Below are 18,369 nucleotides of genomic sequence, written 5' to 3'. Positions count from 1 at the left end.
ACGGCCCGTGCGAGGACGCTAAGTCGCCGCGCGAACACATGTTTCTTCTGCACACCTCCGTCGCTCTTTCTTACACCACACTACGCCCAAGGTATGTACACCGTCTCCTCCTCTTCACCCCCGACTTCATGATGTATTCAAAATTATAGCATGTATTATCCGACGTCGCTTCGGCGAGACTGCGGAACAAATTTTTTCCTGATTGAAATCTTCACATCTCGACTTGTTATCTGTCCATGTTGCGATGCGCATCTAACGTGTCTCAACAGGCATCATGGCATCTGCCAAAGCGCCCAAGGGCCACTTCTCTATCCTGTACTTTGCAGCGGCTTCAACCTTCACAGGCAAGACCAGTGAACATCTTCCTGCTCCTGTACGAGCTCGCGATGTCTTCACTATGCTGGAAGAGAGATATCCGGACATTCGCAACAAGGTGTTGAGCAGCTGTGCTATGACAGTCAACATGGAGTACGTTGATGTCGGGGAGGACGATGCTGAGGATGCAGACAAGGAGATTGTTGAAGGCGACGAGGTTGCCATTATCCCGCCCGTGAGCTCGGGATAGCTCACGGAGTGGTTTATGTAGTATGTAGTTAACGATGTTATGAGCCATGTCCTCCACAATGATAGCGCCTACCGTAGTCGCGCAAATAATGTATGATGCTTAGTGAAGTTACGTCCCATAGCAACTCGAGCGCCCGGTTCGTCCTGCTGCTGGAGTCGTGCCAGCGTCAGTCAAATGAAAGTGCGGAAAAGCTCGAAGCCCCATTGGGCCTAGCGCCTGACGTTCTCTGACAGCCAGGCTCGATCCACCTGCGCGGCATATACGACCACCGACGCGCCGACGAAAGCGATTTGGTCTCAGAAACCAAATGGCAGACCACGAAATAGACCCGAGACTCTTCGCGAGTGCATCCTCAGTGCAACCGTCGCGGCCGCAGATCTACACGTCTGCACAGCAGCAAAACACCGGCCATCCATACTACCTTCCGTCACCCACCGCTCAACACCATGCCCAATCCCTCCCTCAACCCCCGCAGCTCTCACAGCTATCGCAGCCTGCCCCACTAGGAAACATACTCGATCCCGCCCTCGAGCAGACATCGCCAACCGGACCAGAGGCGTCGCACGATGACGACGACCACGAGGACGATGGCGACCACGATGGGTACGTTGTAGAAGCCCAACCTGCGCCGTCGCGGCAGCTGGCGCGCTGTGTCGCAAAGCGCAGACTGCATGCTTCAATGGCTGCGACAGGCGCGATACGCGTCCAAACCAGTTGAAAGCCTCTTGGCTCTCTCAGATGATTGTCCCTGAAAGCAACGCGTGCAGTCGCCAGTGCGCTCGACAACAACAAACCATCACCAGTGGATATACGCTAACACTGACCAACAGCGCCCACGGAACTCCAGGTTCTGCCAAATCCCCCGCCGACCTCAAGCGCCCTAGAGCATGCGACTCATGTCGAGGACTAAAGGTTCGCTGCGACCAAGAGCGACCGGACGTGTCATGTAGACGTTGCGCCAAGGCAGGTCGACCTTGCATTACGACACCACCAACCCGGAAGCGCCAAAAGAAGGCCGACAGCAGAGTCGCCGAACTTGAGCGCAAGATCGATGCATTGACAGCGACATTGCATGCACAAAAGGCAGGCGCACCCGAGATCAGGCATCATGGAGGCATACCACAACCCGGGGCCTCTGCCGATTCTATGCCTATGCCGGTTGAAGGCCAGTACCGCATGGGATCACTCGAGCACGATTGGTCTCAGCCTCCGGCTGGCAGGTACCCAGACATACCGCCCGGCTACGGGCCAGCCCAGAATATGCAGAGAGCACCTGAGCCAAAGCGCAGGAAGCTGGACAACACATCACACGCTGTGAGTAGTCAGGTCAAACGCACGCGCGGCCAGAGCTAACATTTCAGACGATCCCCGAGGACATGGATGCCATCCATCGTGACTTAGCAGAGCACCCGGAGATGAAGCGGACCAGCAAGAACAAGATTCACGCTGACCACTCGCACATCAATATTCTAATCGACAATCTTATGACGCCTGACATTGCAGAGCGCGTCTTCTTTCGCTATGTCAACGAGATCTGCCCGCATTTCCCAGCCGTGCCGTTCCCTCCTGGCACCACAGCCCGTGAAGTCCGAGAGAAGAAACCGCTTCTCTTCCTCGCTGTTTTGGCTGGGTCCTCGCACGGGAGCGCAGAGCAGTTGGTATCACAAGAGACACAACGCGAGTTGACCAAACTCCTCAAGGACCAGCTTGCTGACATCATCTGGCGCAACGGAGAGAAATCGCTCGAGATTGTTCAGGCACTACACATCTCTGTGCTTTGGTACCGTCCACCCCTCCACTTTGAGCAGCACAACTTCTACATGATGGTCAATTGCGCTGCAGTCATGGCTCTCGACCTAGGCCTTGGAAGAAAGGCAACACCAAATGTCATGAAGCTTTCGGTTGGTCCATTCAAGAGGTTTCATCCAAACTCTAGCAGCGTCGAGGCCCGCCGAACGTTCCTCGTCTGCTACTATCTCTGTATGAGTATCACCATGGTCCTGCGACGACCGATTTTACTTCGTTGGACCAACTACATGGCGGAGAGTGTTCGCATACTTGAGACCTCGCCCGAAGCACTCCCATCGGATAGACTACTCTGTCAGCAAGTCAAGATGGCGCACATAGGAGAGAAGATATCGGTCGAGTTTTGTATGGACGATCCCTCGGTTGAGGTTGCCATCTCCGATCCGAAGGTTATATATGCCCTGAAGATCTTCGAGAATGAACTGAATAGCTTGAGGGAGGAGAACGCCTCTTTGGGAGACGTCGATCGTAAGTTGTATCGGAACACATGCCGCACCCACACTGACCATCGCAGCAACCCTCCGCTTGGCAGAACATGTCACGAATCTTTACCTCCATGAAATCGCGCTGCATCAGAATCAAGGCTCTGCTGATTTGCAGCCCCCTTACACCACGGACGCACTATCTCCGTCAGTCATCATTGCAGCCAAGAAAGACGGTCCTGTCGGCCCGGCACATATAGGCGCTCTGGGTGACTGTCTCACCGCTACCCATGGTATCCTAGACACGATACTGAGTATCGAACTAGACATTCTCCTAACTCTGCCTGTGATCTTCTGTAAGTTTCTCACCCATTCCCCATGTTCCGTGCTAACAAATCCCAGGTGTCCGGGCAATCTACGCCATCGTCTGCCTGATGAAGATGTGGGTGTCGGTGACGAGCTCTGGCGAAGTGGGGAGCATCATCAAGAAGGAAGATCTTGAAATCGAGGCCTACACCGAACAATTGGTCTCCATGTTCAACGCCATTGTTTCCCGCGATGCCCAATCACCCCATGGAAAATTCTACTTTGTCGCCAAGCGCTTACAGGAACGATTTACCCACATCAAAGAAGGTGCCTCTAGCGACCACCAAACTGAAACCGACCACGAATCCGCTCGTAACGCTAGTCAACAACCATCCCGACCTTCCACTCGCCAAGAGCCCGCAAATCAAACACCACTCCATCTCCTCTCCGAAGTCGCCATGGGTAGCAGTAATAATGCTGCTTCACAACAGCAACAGACGCAAGCGCATTCTCGTTCTCAGCAACAAGCACAAGCCGCTCTACAAGCACATGCGCAACATTCCCAGCAAGCCATGCCGAACTGGTATCCAAACATGAATGCGCAACCTACGCCTGAGATGATGGGTTTTGGCCCGCAACAGCCATTCGACATCAACTTTGACTTCACACAGTTTGACCTTGGTACAGGCTCGGATGCAGATCTGTCGGCGCTCTTCATCCCAGATTCGATGGCAATGTGGAGCTACCCCACTGATCCTAATATGCAGGGCTACAACGGATTTTGAGATGTCCGATGTCCGATGTGGGTTTCGATAGTGCAGTTACGTGTGCATAGTCCGGGCAGAAGTGTAACGGTGCATGGTTTGCGCGTGAATTGTACAGTAAAGATGTATCATTTGTAACGAACCTCGGCGAAACAAGTATAGAAAGCATGTAACAATACACAATTAACGAAACCCAAAGTGTGTGTAACATTTTCGTACTATTCCAGCTGACCACTTTGAAGCGCGCATCAGCGCCGCCGGATGCCTCTTTCCAGTTCATGGGACTGTCTTATTATTGGAAAGTTCATGTATTCGCCTAGTCGGGTGACTGTGACCGGCATGTTACCATATGTTATCCCCACTCATACTCACTCCAACTTGAACTCAACCTTCTTTAAGAACGCCTCTAGGCCCGTAAGCTCGCCCGCTGCTTGCTCTTTGGCCCACTGCACAGCCTCTTTCTGTCCCTCACCATAGTACCCATACTCCCTGTTCAACACCCACATCTCATACAACTGCTCCCTAAGCCCTTCCGGGAAAAAGCTCTTGACAACCTCATCAGGAAGCTGGACATGCTTCACTGTCTTGCCTGTCACCTTACTCATAACACTCGCAATGTCATCCGGCGTGTAAAGGCCCTCACCCGCAGCGAAGAAGTTGCCCGCGTATTTCTCTGGCTCAGCGAGAATGGGAGCGATCCACTTTCCAGTCTCGGTGATGTCAATGTACGGCACGGGCGTGTTTCCAGGTAACATGTCTGCTAGAACAAAAGTACCGTCGCCGGCGGGAGAAGGACGTGGTTTCATTCTGTCTAGCAGATTCTGCATGAAAGATGCTGGAGCGAAGAAAGCACTCTTAACAGGTAGGGTACGGATGTACGTCTCGATCTCGGCTTTGTCGTCAAAATGCTCTACGTTCTTCAACTTTCCCCCGCTGATCTTGTATGGGTGCGACATGGAGCTGAAGATGATGTATTTGACTCCTTGCTTGATAGCTTCTTCGCACACTGCTTTGGCCTGGCGTGTTTCGACTTCGCGGGTGGAGCCGGTGTATTGAGTTGTTGTTACAAGGAAGACGGAGGTGCAGCCGGAAAGGGCGGTAGGGAGGGTGGACGGGTCGTCCATGTCAGCTTGGACGAGCTCTGCGCCTAAGGATCTCAGGTCCTGCATGGCGGAGGAAGTGGTGGAGCGAGAAAGGGCGCGGACGTTGTACATTGCGGAGAGCGAGGGGGTGGTCAGGATGGTGCGGACGACTGAGTTGCCTTGATTGCCCGAGGCACCAAAGACTGCAATGGTCGATTTGGACATTGTGAGAGTGTCGACGGTGGTGTTGATCGTTTCGAAATTCAGGTACTGATTGATAATGTTGAGGAGATAGTTCAATATTGGAGATGATGAAGCTTGTAACTGGTAGACTTGAACATCAAACCTGGCCTTTACTTATATACTCTCTGAAATGGGTGTGCGCGATCCTTCTTTCTACTCTAGCTCATTGCATCAAGCCACACACCTCCAACCATCATGAGAGCCTACGGCTATACACACCGGAATTTACGGCTTTAGGGTCTTCACCATTTCTAGAAAATCGTCGTCGTGAGGCTCTTCATGCCGCTAGAGGATCGTTCCGAAGTATCATTTCTGTTGTCAATCGCTCCAATCACGTAATAGATCTCGCTGGTTCCTGCTGTAAGGCCGCCTGCGCCAGTTGTCGCTGTTGTTGAAAACATGTCGGAGATGTCGACGGCGTTCTCGGAGACCGAGCTAGGGTCGGATCCGAGACTTGGCGAGGCTTAACTCCTCTAATACCCTAAGACTTGCCTGCTATTTGCGGGGTTCCACCTACCTTTCGCGACTTCGCTCTCTACGCATCGCGTACTTTGTCATCAGCTTTTGAACATAGCTTTTTGCCTCCGTATTTGACGAAAACACCGCCCTCGGTGCTTTTGCTTTCTGTATGCGGTACCATGAGGCATGATGTGGTTGCAACCGCGCTCAATGGACGCGCCTGCCGCTAGCTTCAAGCAGGTATCGCTCTCGTCCGCTGTGCGGACTGAGCTGGACGTACTGGACTCGTGGTCTGAGACATGGCAAAGAATAATCACGAAATAGGCATCTGGACAAACCCTTTAATGCCCGCTACCGGTCATCGTCCCCAGGCCAAAACATACACCAACGCTCTTCTATCGAACATGTATTATGAGCGATTTATTGCTATGAAGTTGCGAAGCCACGCGTTGATACTTGTCATCGTTGCCGTGCTCGCGTTCTCAGCTTATCATTGAGAAAATGCAAAATCTCGACTATCGATACACTTCCCACAGAGAATCCAGCTCCCACGGTTCTATAGGGAATACTTTGCTGAGTGAAATGACCGAGTTGCTCGTAGGATGTTCTCCATCCGGGAATATGGGCGTTCAGACTTACAAAGAAGGTGGTTGATCAGCTCGAGCGTAGTGGTTTGACGGAGAGAGGTATGGCGAAAGAGATTGATGTGGGAGAGACGCGCGTAAAGACTGGCTTGTAAACCTCTAAGTTGCCTAAGAGGTTGGTTGAGAATTGTAATCGCCGTTTGGGTAGCACCCACATCTCTAGGAACGTTGTTAACGGTGGACACAGCTAGCCACACCCGTAAGCAGTGACGACATACGGAGTACGGTACGACCAGAGAGCTTGAATACGCGTACTCGCACCTAAGGGTGGATCCTACTTTCGTGGAATAACAAAACTGGCGTAACAGTAAAGCTTGTCACTATAATGCGGGGGGCTAGCTTGCACTAGTGCTTGGGGTGAGGCCGAATACGTTAAGAGAGAGAATACGCGAATGGGGCCTAAACTACTCTTGGTACAACATGGACACCGGATTCGCAACAACTCCTTAATGCGGCGAAGCAGATGGGTCAGTGGTACCTTTCTTTCGACACTATGTGTAATGTCCAATTTGGAGAAGAGGTATAAAACTTCAGATCAGCTGCTTTTACAGGGCTCATTTCATCAACAAATCATCAACCAGCATGGTAACCCAGAAGATCTTGAGCTTTACGGCTCTTCTAGCGCTCTGCTCTGAAGGTCTCGCCGTGTCAAACTCGACTGCAAAATGCGTACGTTCATGCCACTCTTAAGCACTCTTAATCCTTTGACAGCTGATTTAACACGACACCAGATTCCATCCGACCCCTGCTGGCCTTCACCGACAACATGGACGTCTCTCAATGAGACACTCACAGGCCGCGTTCTACCCACCACACTTCCTAGTTCCGTCTGCCCCGAAGGAGGGCCAGGAAGCGAAACCTGGATCGTCAACGCAACGAACGCAAAAGACGTACAAGCCACCCTCAACTTCGCCAACGAACACAATCTCAAGATCAACGTCAACAACACCGGTCATGCTGGTTACGGACGCAGTTCAACCTGCGGCGCTCTGTTCATTGCAACAGGTGAAATGAAAGGCGTCGACTTCCACGAGTCGTACACACCTCAATCTTGTTCAGCGAACCACTCCCACATGGCCGCCACACTAGGTGCCGGTCAACAAGACGACGAAACATTCCAAGCCCTAGCCAAATACAATGCTGTAACCGTTGGTGGCACCTTCGACACCGTAGGTATCGTCGGTTGGGCGACAGGCGGTGGACACGGCTGGCTCACAAGCAGCTACGGCATGGGCGCCGACAACATCTTCGAATTCGAAATCGTAACGCCCACTGGCGATATCCTTGTCGCAAACGAATGCCAAAACAGTGACATCTTCTGGGCTACCCGCGGCGGCGGTGGCGGCACATTTGGCGTCATAACACAGATAACGATGAAGGCATACCCTATGCCGCGAACGGCTGTCTGGCTCTGGAATATCCAAGGCAAGAACAACACTGATGCGAAGGAATGGTGGAGACTAGTTGCCACGCTTCACGCCAACATGCCAGCAGTGAACGAAGCAGGTTTCCAAGGTTACTACACCATTGCTGGTGCTAAAAACGGTCCTCTAGCCATGGGTGGGTACTTCATGGCGTACGACAAATCGAACTCGAGTTTGACGACCGCTATGGAGAACTTCCTCGCCCCAGCACGCGAATCTAGTAATCTCGTCTCTATCACAATGTCCAACCTGACCACGTACTCTCGCTGGATAGACGCCTACAATGGTCTCCCAAAGCAAACCCGCGACTCCTCCTCCGGACCCGGCGGTGTGATATCCACGACCCGCCTTCTAACTGCGGACTCGCTGACCCAAGACATCGAGGCTAGTGTCCGTATGTTCGAAAGTATTGGACCCCAGGCAGCAGACTACGAGAAAGGCATGTCAAGCCATATCCTCGCCGGCGCTCTAATCGCTTCCCCAAAGCCAGTAGATAGCGCGTTGAACCCAGCATGGCGCAAAGCAACCGTTCACATGATTGTGAAATCTGCGTGGGATACTGTTCTTCCCGAGACTACCGTACGCGAGTTCCAGGAATCATCAACGAACAGAACAGGCAGAGCTATGAGGGGACTTTCACCGGACTCTGGGTGCTATGTCAATGAGGTCGACAAGTACGAGCCTAATTTCCAAGAAGCCATGTACGGACCCAATTACCCCCGTCTTCGCGCTATCAAGGCGAAGTATGATCCAGAGAATCTGTTATGGTGTAGACGATGCATTGGGAGTGAAGAGTGGAAGTATGATGAGCGGGATGGGCGGCTCGAAAAAAGGGCTACTGAGGATGTTTGGCCGAATTTTGCTTACGGATTTTAACATCTCGCGTGTCATGCGAGGGTAGTACAAGAGGCAAAAGGAGTCATTGTGTGAGGTTTTGCACAATTAGAACTTAGTACCTTAACCAAGCCATAAGATAGATCTTAGATAGGAATAATAGCTGAGTCCTTTGCCTCAGCTTATCTTGTTTTCACAAGTCGACCTACTCCGTCCATCTCCCCGCCTCTAGATCTTCAACACCCACCTGCGCCCCCTCCTCCTTCAAAGCCCCTTCAAGCGCACCCTGCCCTCTCCATCCATGTCCAATCCTCCCTGTACTACTCAATCTCCCTACATCCTTCCCATTCTTCTCCATAAAGTACTCTTTTTGTTCCTCACTCGGCTCATGCTGTTTCTTCCACTGCTTACTTTCCTTGTCAAACTGGTACCCATTATACCAGTCCTCAGTCAGGGCGTCTGACCCATATTCCTCCATCAGCACTTCTTCGTACGCATATGGTACTTTGACCTTCACGCCTTCGAATGTAGATTGTCGGAGGGGAAAGAGCTGCGTGGAGAGGTAGGCGTGTGTGTCTTTGACGTAGAGTTGGGTTTCGCTATCGAAGGCATCGGGGTCGGCTTCGTGGGCTGAGGGGTGCGTGCTGGAGTAGGGGGAATCAGCGAGTTCCCTTTTTTCTCCGACGTGGATGGTTGTAATGTCGATGTAGAGACCGGTGGAAACATCGATCCAGCGGATGTCGATATGGTTGTAGATATCTGATGTCGATTTATTGGTGTAATTTGGGTTTACCTCAATCAGGTATTTTTTGCCGGTTGTTTTGAAGTCTTCTTCCCATGCGAGACGTTTTGAGCGGGTGTCTTCGTCTTCATGGTGCTGTTTCAAATCGAGCAATTCATTTCCTTGCTTGACTTGATTCTCTCTGTTGTCTAGTGCAATCTCGAGCCCTAGGTCCCGAGCATCGAAATGATGGACTGTCATGTTCCACCATGTTCCTAGTTCTGCAGCTCCTTCCTCTTCTACAATGAAATCCAAGTCCTTATCCCACGGCATTAGGCCTCCACCCCACCACCAACCTAGCAATACCCCGTGCATGATCCACGTTTGTACCCCAATCCTTTCCATCGTTTCCGTATACGCTTTCAACATAAGCCTGAGGTGCCATATTCGTTCTTGGAAGGGAACCTCAGAAGAAGCGAATCGGCCGTCATAATGACTGTTGAAGGTGGATTCGTAGAAGTATTTGGTCGGCGCGTGCGCGTACGTATGCCCGTTGGAAAAGGAGTTGACAAGGGGAGTGAGGCCGCGGAGAGAGCGGAAAGGTGTGCTTCTGCGTTCGACAGGAAGCGCAGTGATGAGCTGGAGGAAGGGCGCGATAAGGAGCGCAAGTTCTACGGGAAGTCTCATCGTGACTGAGGCCTTGTCGGTATGAAGCGCATTGTTCTACCGCCTCGTTGTCGCGTTCCGGACTATCCTATATTATGAAGGACGCTATAGTGGAGGAAGAGGTATGTAGATGCAACGAAGCATGGCAAGATGACCGCGGAAAAATCAAACGGCGTTTGCTGACAAGAGGGGATAAACAAAGAGCCGCAACGACTCGTTATCGTGTATCTACATGGTGGGCGATTCAGCGGAATACAGGATGGGGCAACGTGCAGAGCCAAGGAAGATCAAGCACGCGCCAAGGACCTATGCCGCCCGTCTCATGCTTCTAGCCCGCATGGTTTTTCCGAGGCTAATAGGCTAGCGGGCTGCCCTGGATGTGGAGTGGATTGATGCATCTTGCGTGTCCGGTTCGTTGTTTGTCGGTTATCGTGAGGTTTGCTGCTTGCGTGTCGTGTTGACGTTGAAATTGAAAGGAGTCTAAGTGCGGGCTAGCCACGCGCGCGGCAGTGAAGTCTGGCAGGCTAGGCTGCGCGTCCTCTAGGCCCGCACGTGCGATGCCGCATGGCAAACACGCGTCGCGCTAGATTTGGTATACGATAGCACAACACAATCGGAAGTCATCGGAACCACCGGCGAGATCGAGTAGAGATCATGTTTTGAGGAGTAGATGGTGAACCAGACATTCAGTCGATTTACCGCGATTCTCCACTATACCACTCGATGATGTGCAGGTACGATCCGGTGCGCTATTAGCTGGCAAAGGTGCGCTTCGGTCCGCCAAGTAACTCGGGTCCAGAGGAGATGGAATACCCATGGATTGATTATGGTGACGCTAATGTACGGTATCAAGAGCCGCATACAGACACTGGGGTTTCAAATTCATTCTGTCGTCATCATTGTCGATCAACATCGTCAAGGCATGAACCCAAACGAGGTAGAGTGTCAGTTTGGAACCCATAGCATCACTTCCCAAACACAACTGCATGATTATGTGATTACTTGAATTGCATTTCATAATTCTACAACCACACAATCTGACCAGCATTGGGTTGATTTATACCATGGGGAAAAAGAACCCAAGTACAAGTTTCCCATCATCTACACATATCAACATGGTGAGCTCCTCCAAACGTACTGATCACAGCTGGCAAAACAAAAGGCAACCTCCTGTTCCACCAGCTGGCCAACGATCCAATAAAGCTCCATGGCTCAAATCCAAACACGCCATTTGAGAGAACGGACGCCGCTCTGAACGGCTAATTACACTTTCCACCGCTTTTGTTCGTGTGAAGTATACACCGAGAAAAATAAGACAATCCGGTGCTCGAGTATGTAGTACCGGAGAGACGAAATCGAAAAACAAGAACTGTATGTTCATTCATGAAAGAAGACGCCAATGTACGCCGCCCGATGTTGAAAACGCCACAGTTGTTAAGTGAGCGCTGAATACGCGAAAACCAGGAAAAGAGAGGGAAGGAGAATCTATCAACAAGCACGTCTGCGGCACCGGCAAACACAGCAACTAACAAGGAAACCCAGAAAGCCAGCAATTAAAGGGGTATATTTGCGAAGCTTGGAAAATCACTCAGATCCCTTCTCGTATTTGACAGGGTGGAAGAGTGTGTTGCGCATGCATAACCGGCCGGTGCCGTTCTCTTCTTCAACTGGGCCGCCCTTGTCGTTCTCGCGGGAGCCGAGCCATCTCCGCCACCACTCGGATGAGAAACCGGCGTTGTAGTAGAAGCTGGTGCCGAGCTGGTTGTGCTCACCCCAGCCGAAAACGCTGTCAGTTGGCTTTGGGGGCTTGTTGAAAGTGCCGTCGAGAGCCTCGAGCGGCCAGTTGTGGTCAAGGTACACGGGGTGTGCAGCGTAGACGGCCTTGAGGCCGTGGTGGAATGCGACTGTTGGTGGCCACATTTCAGGGAACATGTGGTGCTTCATCAAGTATGTTTCGCGGTGCATGAGATCTAGTAGACGTTTTGACAGGCGCGAGACAGTAATAATGGCACATCGTCGCGGAGGCTCTGGAAGCTCGAGGTCGTAACCTGTGACATCGTCGCGGAACACCCAGTTGGTCTTGGCCGGGTCAAAGATTGGGTTGAATGTGATTATGTCGGCGTCTTCACCAACACCCCACTCGTAGTTGTCCTGAGAGTATGAATGCGGGGGCTCGGTCTCGGGAGGGCTGGGAAGCATGCCGGTGTTCTCGAACTTGGGCGGGCCCCAAACAGGCTTCTCATCGCTGTTGTAAAGCTCCTCCTCGACCGTGTCGGTGAAGTTCTTCCAAGAGCCGTGGAGCTCAGGAATGTAGTAGCGGGATGATCGCTCCCACAGACCCTTGCGGGGTTGCTTCTTGGCCCATTCGCCAATCTGGTTGTGGAACTCGTAGTAGTGACCGCTGAGACGGAGATCCATCTCCCAGTTCCAGTAGAAGTCGTACTCGGGACGAGCCTGAGCGAACCATTGCATCGCAAAGTGAGCGCTGCGGTACACAGAGTGAACGGGAGCTTTGGCGTGGTTGTAAACGTTGTTAGGGAAGGGCTCTGGGTAGTACATGCGCATCTGCTGCTCGGACCAGAGAGTTGCCATGCCCCAGAACTCCTTGGGCAAGTTGTCTTCAATGACCTTTTGGTAAATCTCCTCAGAAGACCAGATAGGAAGGCTATCATCTTTGACGTGGAGTAGGAAGTGGACATCGTACTCGCCCCCAGATTTGAGCGCGAGCTCGTTGATCATGGCGCGCAGAGTAAGAATCTGGTAGTCGCTGTACTTGTAACCGGTCCAGGTGCGAAGGACGTAGGCGTGACGGGGCACCTTCTTCTTTGCAGGTGCACTCTCGTCAGTTGTGTTCTTCTTGAAGCGGTGGGCGTTCTTCTCGCGGCATCGCTTCATGGCAGACGCCCAATTGACCTTGCGGTAGTCGACCTTCTTTTCGTAGCTCCAGAGCTTATCAGCACCAGCCTTTTCAGACTTGCCGTCCATGTCAAGACCACCCTCATCGCGAGAGTACGAGTAGCCATAGGGACCAAGACGACCGAAGCGGTCGAAACACTTCTTGTCATCGAAGCCAAGCTCCTCGTAGGAACCGAAGAAAGGCGCAGTCATGTTCTGAGGAATACCGGGATAGGCGTAGATGTCGGGGAGATCGACAGTCTCCTCCTCATCGAGATAGCATTGCTTTACCTCGTCGTGCTCCTTGAGGTACTCGGGCGAGTCGAATTTGTACGGGTCGAAAGGTTGCATCTCGAGCGGTGGCTCCTTGTCTTCCTTGGACATGTGCGGCCACTTTGGCTTGATGTTGTCTTCTGGGTTGGGGCTTTGCGAGTACTTGACAAAGTCCTGCTCAGACACCCAGTCACCGTAGGGAACGAGCGTGCGAACGCCGTTGAAGAAGCCATTTAACCTGGCAAATTAGTATTCGATGCCTGCAGTGGCAAGTGAGTATGCTTACCGTGGGTAGTGCTCCCAGTGGTACTGTTTCCGCTCATCGCCAGGTTGGTGCTGGTGGTTCCACCTGTGCCGCCTGTAGATGCCCGTGCCCAGCATCGAAGCCAGCAACACGATGGTCACGGCGAGTGTGATGAGACGCGCGAAAGATAGTCGTGGGCGCTGGAGGCGGTTGGCCCAGGCGGGTTGGCTGTACTTCTTGCCCCATGACTTGCTGCTGAAGAGCGGCAGCGGTGATGAGGCCTGGCTGTCCTGGCCGGGCACCTTTTCGTAGTTGAAGCGCGTTCGGATGAACAGCTTGCCGGGATTGAATCGCGAGGCCATTGTCGTGATCAGATGTGCGGATGTGCTGTACAGCGTGTGGGTTGCCTATCGCATCTGCGGCGAGGCTGCGCAAAGGAGGTCGCTCGGGAAGGCGGGTAGCACTTGTTGTGATGGGTATACTCGGCCGCGCGAGTGATGTCGGAAGACAAGACGGAGCAAGAGACTTGGGACGACAGCGGAGAGTGAAACGAGTGACTGTCCTGGAGACGAAGGCAGGATTATGGCGATGGCTTGGAGCGTTGGGGAAGAGGGCGCGGGCTGAGAAGGAGCGACCGACCCTTTTTCCCTCGTTGCTCGCCCCAGACAGCCTAGCGCTGCTTCGCACCTGCCGTCGCTGTAGCGCTAGCTTACAAGGGTCAACCACCGATTTCTGGAGCAAGACGGCGGAAATGCATGGGCTAGTCCATGCACCGGTCCATTCCAAGACACGCAAAGCTCTCCAGCTACTGCTCATCATGGGCGATCCGCTCCCTCCGCGTCTTTGCTGAGTTCCCATCCAAGACGGCCTTGAAGCCTCTGGTGCGTTATCGTCGAGTGCCGCCCGCCACCAAATCAAATGGCGCCCAGCTATCAATTCACTCTATCGGGCCCTGCATGAGCCATGGCAAAGCGCACTATGCAACGGCCTGCCTTCCCGCCTCAACAACGTCGGGCGGAGCTTCTATTTTTTCTTGACGTCTTGCAAGTCTTGACGTCGATGGCGGGTCCTACGACAGACGACCAGTATTGCGTCTATGCATCCCCCTTCCCCTGCCGCGACAGACGAAGCTGGACGAATGATGAAATTGTGTGCTGAAGGATTTGGCCGTTGCTCAACCCCTGGGCGTTCGCAGAGACAAGGTGGCGTTGTCTGTGATTGGCTTAATCAGCGCCCCTAGCCTTGCATCCGACACCAGCGTACGCGTCCTCTTCGAACGGCGCGGGCGGAAGAGTCTAGGCTAAAAATAAGCCATCAGCGAGCCATGGCAAAGTGGGCTCAGCAATGCAACGAGAGCAGCTGCATGGACGCCTGAGGTGTGCGCTGCTGATATAATAGTGTTGCATTGCCTCCTCGCAAGCTGAAGCTGTCAATTTGCATGTCACCTGTTCAATGCCTGCAATCAGTGGTGTTGAGCCATTTCGGCCCCTCTGACAGGCCCCACAGTTCCAATACTCTGCTGCTGCAGAACATGGGCAAGACTCCGCAGGAGCACATGGTATCCCACACGATGACGTCCAACCGCGTGGATCCCGTCTGAGAGTTGTGATCCTCACCTTGTTTGGGTCCATCCGACTGTCAGCATTCGCGACCTGTCGTGGTTTCCAGGAGCAACAAAGCGGGCACGCTGGCACAAGGCCGAACTGTATTGTCGCCACAACAACTCAAAGCGGGGGTACTGCTTCGACCGTCTCGTCTCTTGACGCCACTCCTGTAACCGTGGCGATTAATCCCGTCTATATAGCAGATATCGCGATGCATCTTCATCGAGATAAGCGCACGTCCGCGGTGCCAACCACCCCGCAACGACCATACCTCAAAGCTCGATCTCCTTGAAACAGATGGCTTGCTGGTTCGGCACCTCTCCGGGGGAACGATGGATTGGGCAGAGGCCAATATTCAAACAATATTGACCTGAGGTCTGGCCATCAAAAAGTGAGCACGTGTAGATCGTGGATTAAGCGCCGCAGTCGACGACAATCGTGAAGGCTCTTCAAGCGTGTTGTGCCTACGCCCTGATAGAAAACTCCACACCTTTGGCTTGCGCGTTGGATGTGCAAGTGCGACTCGAAACTTGCGTGGCTTTTACGCGTGTGCCTTCTCTGCTGGATCGAGCTCTGATGGGAACTAGTGGGGACTGTAGTGAGTTGCAGCGTTGTGCTATAATGGTCCAGCGCCTCTTGGCTTGCGAGAAGGCGCAGAAAGCTATCGCATCTCTGCACTTGCACTAACGCCTAGTGAGAAGCAATCGGAAGCGACACACCCTCCAAGCTGGCAATGCATCTGGATCGCGATTCGCGTTGGAATTGTGCTGCGCCATTCTGCAGACTGGAAAGAATATGAGCAGATCTTCTCATCTCCCGTAACCTTAAGCACGTTGTACCGAAAGAACAACAGAGACAAGCTTCGAGTGTTCCTTGGATGTATTGAGGGCGCACGAAATAAGCTTATAGGGTCATCGTCGATTTCATTAGTGTTAGCAGATGCTAGGATCTTCCCAAGGGCGATCCTCTGCCCAGATGCTACCTTCTTTCGTCTACGAAGATATATGATTTGTGGTTTCGAAAGCAAATGGGAACGCGCAAACTCTCATGTATCAGTAATGTGTGTTTACTTGTCCTTAGGAATTCGGCCTGTCTCATCTGGAGGGGGTGTTTCCCTGCGCGGAAGTCGTGAGTGGCTCGCTGTCGCCGAATGAATGATTTGTTTTTTCACCCCCAGATGACGTATGTGCAAAAGAAACAGCATGATCACTGCATACGGGAATTTGTTGCTTTTGTTCCAATGGTCGGGGTACGTAGGTGACTACCATGAACACACTGCGAGGCTGCGCCGGTGATGAACCAATCAAAATGAATCAAGCTCCGAACGCGGACGGGCCTTCAAATCTCCGACGTTCCTGCCACTTTCGACTCATCGCAACGACCCCACGTTCTGGAGCATTATACCAGACAACTTTGAACCCTAACCGCAAATATGCCTGGAACCAGAGGCCCCGTGCCTGTACCACTCGAAACGAAAGGTCAAAATCTCACACAAGAAATCCTCGACCTCTTAGATACAAAAGAGCCTCTCCAGAGCAATGAAGACTTCCCCGCAATATCGCAGGCCGAAATCAAGGCTGCGTTGGATAGGCTAGCAAGTCGTTCGATGGTCGCATACAAGTCGTTGGACTCAGAAAAGGTCGTACTCACACCAGAGTCGGAAGGCATAGTAGCAGAAGGCAGCCACGAATTCAAGGTCTGGAAATATGTCAAAGAGAAGGAGAGGGTTCCAATCGCAGATCTGCCTGTAGGTATACCATTACCAAGTAATTTTTTAACGTGCGTCTGACAGCAATACAGAACGTCTTCGGTAAAGAGGCTGCAAGCGTAGGACAGGGTAATGGTTTCAAGAACAAGTGGATCAAGAAGGACGGTAGCGACGTCGTCCTGCTCCAGACTGAAGAGCCAAAAGACCTCAACCGCGAACTCCTCCAGGGTATCAAAGACACCCAATCCCTCGACGACGCCAAAATGCTTGCGCAGCTGAAAAAGAAGAAGCTTGTCACCGTTACGAAAGTCATCACATACACAATCACAAAGGGCCCCAAGTACGCAAAGGAGATACCAGTAGAACACACCGACTTGACTGTCGAACTTCTCGCCAACGACGCGTGGAAGACTGCAAACTTCAAGCCATACAATTTTGCTGCGCTCGGCGCAAACCAGGAGTCTGGCGCATTACATCCTCTGAACAAGGTCAGGCAAGAGTTCAGGAATATCTTCTTCTCACAAGGTTTCGTCGAGATGCCGACAGGACAGTATGTATTGACCCGAACATCATATGAGTATACGACTAAAATCTTCTAGCTTCGTCGACACTGGTTTCTGGAACTTCGATGCCCTCTTCGTACCACAACAACATCCCGCCCGCGACATGCAAGACACTTTCTTCGTCTCATATCCACCAAAAGCCGACAAGCCACGGTTAGACCCCGCGAACGAAGCTACGATGGACCGCATGGAGGCCGGGTCAAAACGACTCTTCTCCACACCCGAGAGTGAGAAGAAGGAAAAGAAGCCCCGAGACTTTGAGAAGTACTGGGAAGATGTCAGGAAGGTTCACCAAGATGGCGCTTTCGGCTCGATAGGATGTACGCAACCGCTGATCCTCATATCTAACATGAACCATTGCTAATCCCACATGCAGACCGCTACCCATGGGAGGAAGATGAGTCCCTCCGCCTCGTCTTGCGCACACATACCACCGCCGTCTCAACATGGGCACTCCACCGTCTCGCCGAAGACCCACGTCCTGCGCGCTACTTCTCCATCGACCGTGTCTTCCGTAACGAAACAGTCGACGCAACCCATCTCGCCGAGTTCCACCAGATCGAAGGTGTAATCGCCGACTTTGGTCTCACCCTCGGTGGCCTGATGCGCTTCTTAGAAGACTTCTTCGCCAACATGGGTCTCACGAACCTGCGCTTCAAGCCCGCTTTCAACCCCTACACCGAGCCCAGTATGGAGATCTTCGGCTTCCACGTTGGCCTTGACAAGTGGATCGAGATTGGAAACAGTGGCATGTTCAGGCCAGAGATGTTGGAGCCCATGGGCCTGCCAAAGGACATGAGGGTTTATGGATTTGGATTGAGTTTGGAGAGGCCGACTATGATGAAGTATGGAGTTAGCAACATTAGGGAGTTGCTGGGTCACAAGGTTGATTTGAGCTGGATTCGGGAACAGCCGGCGGTGCGCTTTGACAAAGAGTAAACCATGGGACGGATCAGGAGAAATGAAAGGGAAAAGATTAGACGATACGCATGACTGTTACGATAGGAGACGAGTCTTGTGGAAATGATATCCAAAATGAGACTAAAAGTCTTTTGAGAGATGAGTTTGTCCGTTCGTATTTACTCCATGACTGGTATGCCGTCTTTTACAACAATCTCACCCGTCATCCGTTGGCTGAGCTTCGTC

General features: G+C 52.4%; 7 protein-coding genes across 7 annotated transcripts; 4 read left to right on the top strand and 3 right to left on the bottom strand.

Moving 5' to 3' along the window:
- The first annotated feature begins 62 nt into the window (after positions 1 to 62).
- Positions 63 to 672, top strand: CC77DRAFT_1023312 (Molybdopterin synthase sulfur carrier subunit). Its single transcript, XM_018525640.1, has one exon. The coding sequence runs from the start codon at positions 275 to 277 to the stop codon at positions 563 to 565; it is 291 nt and encodes a 96-aa protein (XP_018382563.1). The 5' UTR covers positions 63 to 274; the 3' UTR covers positions 566 to 672.
- A 163-nt stretch (positions 673 to 835) lies between these two features.
- Positions 836 to 4,064, top strand: CC77DRAFT_1023311 (hypothetical protein). Its single transcript, XM_018525639.1, has 5 exons — positions 836 to 1,168; positions 1,396 to 1,876; positions 1,927 to 2,839; positions 2,886 to 3,149; positions 3,196 to 4,064. The coding sequence occupies exons 1-5, from the start codon at positions 873 to 875 to the stop codon at positions 3,882 to 3,884; spliced, it is 2,643 nt and encodes an 880-aa protein (XP_018382562.1). The 5' UTR covers positions 836 to 872; the 3' UTR covers positions 3,885 to 4,064.
- Positions 3,965 to 5,305, bottom strand: CC77DRAFT_279941 (NAD(P)-binding protein). The gene has a single exon (XM_018530995.1). It carries the CDS (start codon positions 5,168 to 5,170, stop codon positions 4,232 to 4,234), a length of 939 nt encoding a protein of 312 aa, XP_018382561.1. The 5' UTR covers positions 5,171 to 5,305; the 3' UTR covers positions 3,965 to 4,231.
- Positions 5,306 to 6,873: 1,568 nt separating this feature from the next.
- CC77DRAFT_1097602 (FAD-binding domain-containing protein) lies at positions 6,874 to 8,591 on the top strand (the record flags this gene model as incomplete). The annotated part of the gene is made up of 2 exons (XM_018529902.1): positions 6,874 to 6,960; positions 7,023 to 8,591. The coding sequence occupies 2 exons, from the start codon at positions 6,874 to 6,876 to the stop codon at positions 8,589 to 8,591; spliced, it is 1,656 nt and encodes a 551-aa protein (XP_018382560.1).
- Positions 8,592 to 8,754: 163 nt separating this feature from the next.
- Positions 8,755 to 9,957, bottom strand: CC77DRAFT_1011612 (hypothetical protein; the record flags this gene model as incomplete). The annotated part of the gene is made up of 1 exon (XM_018523721.1): positions 8,755 to 9,957. The coding sequence occupies one exon, from the start codon at positions 9,955 to 9,957 to the stop codon at positions 8,755 to 8,757; it is 1,203 nt and encodes a 400-aa protein (XP_018382559.1).
- A 1,257-nt stretch (positions 9,958 to 11,214) lies between these two features.
- On the bottom strand, positions 11,215 to 13,933 carry CC77DRAFT_1042858 (hypothetical protein). The gene is made up of 2 exons (XM_018527289.1): positions 13,391 to 13,933; positions 11,215 to 13,342 (listed from the first exon to the last, which is right to left on the bottom strand). Exons 1-2 carry the CDS (start codon positions 13,708 to 13,710, stop codon positions 11,521 to 11,523), a joined length of 2,142 nt encoding a protein of 713 aa, XP_018382558.1. The 5' UTR covers positions 13,711 to 13,933; the 3' UTR covers positions 11,215 to 11,520.
- Positions 13,934 to 16,307: 2,374 nt separating this feature from the next.
- Positions 16,308 to 18,361, top strand: CC77DRAFT_279693 (phenylalanyl-tRNA synthetase alpha chain). The gene is made up of 4 exons (XM_018530994.1): positions 16,308 to 16,699; positions 16,753 to 17,210; positions 17,260 to 17,543; positions 17,600 to 18,361. Exons 1-4 carry the CDS (start codon positions 16,385 to 16,387, stop codon positions 18,160 to 18,162), a joined length of 1,620 nt encoding a protein of 539 aa, XP_018382557.1. The 5' UTR covers positions 16,308 to 16,384; the 3' UTR covers positions 18,163 to 18,361.
- Positions 18,362 to 18,369: the final 8 nt, after the last annotated feature.

The sequence above is a fragment of the Alternaria alternata genome, assembly GCF_001642055.1.
Source record: "Alternaria alternata strain SRC1lrK2f unplaced genomic scaffold CC77scaffold_19, whole genome shotgun sequence".
NCBI classification, from domain to species: Eukaryota; Fungi; Ascomycota; class Dothideomycetes; order Pleosporales; family Pleosporaceae; genus Alternaria; species Alternaria alternata.
This window is presented reverse-complemented; position numbering and strand designations above follow the sequence as displayed.

Bases quoted from the DNA above. Each gene is read 5' to 3' on its own strand.
- CC77DRAFT_1023312 (XM_018525640.1), top strand. From the start codon at position 275: ATGGCATCTGCCAAAGCGCCCAAGGGCCACTTCTCTATCCTGTACTTT.
- CC77DRAFT_1023311 (XM_018525639.1), top strand. From the start codon at position 873: ATGGCAGACCACGAAATAGACCCGAGACTCTTCGCGAGTGCATCCTCA. The intron at 1,169-1,395 runs GTACGTTGTAGA...ACTGACCAACAG, and splicing joins GACGATGGCGACCACGATGG to CGCCCACGGAACTCCAGGTT. The intron at 2,840-2,885 runs GTAAGTTGTATC...TGACCATCGCAG, and splicing joins CTCTTTGGGAGACGTCGATC to CAACCCTCCGCTTGGCAGAA.
- CC77DRAFT_279941 (XM_018530995.1), bottom strand. From the start codon at position 5,170: ATGTCCAAATCGACCATTGCAGTCTTTGGTGCCTCGGGCAATCAAGGC.
- CC77DRAFT_1042858 (XM_018527289.1), bottom strand. From the start codon at position 13,710: ATGGCCTCGCGATTCAATCCCGGCAAGCTGTTCATCCGAACGCGCTTC. The intron at 13,343-13,390 runs GTAAGCATACTC...CTAATTTGCCAG, and splicing joins CACTGGGAGCACTACCCACG to GTTAAATGGCTTCTTCAACG.
- CC77DRAFT_279693 (XM_018530994.1), top strand. From the start codon at position 16,385: ATGCCTGGAACCAGAGGCCCCGTGCCTGTACCACTCGAAACGAAAGGT. The intron at 16,700-16,752 runs GTAGGTATACCA...ACAGCAATACAG, and splicing joins TTCCAATCGCAGATCTGCCT to AACGTCTTCGGTAAAGAGGC. The intron at 17,211-17,259 runs GTATGTATTGAC...AAAATCTTCTAG, and splicing joins GTCGAGATGCCGACAGGACA to CTTCGTCGACACTGGTTTCT.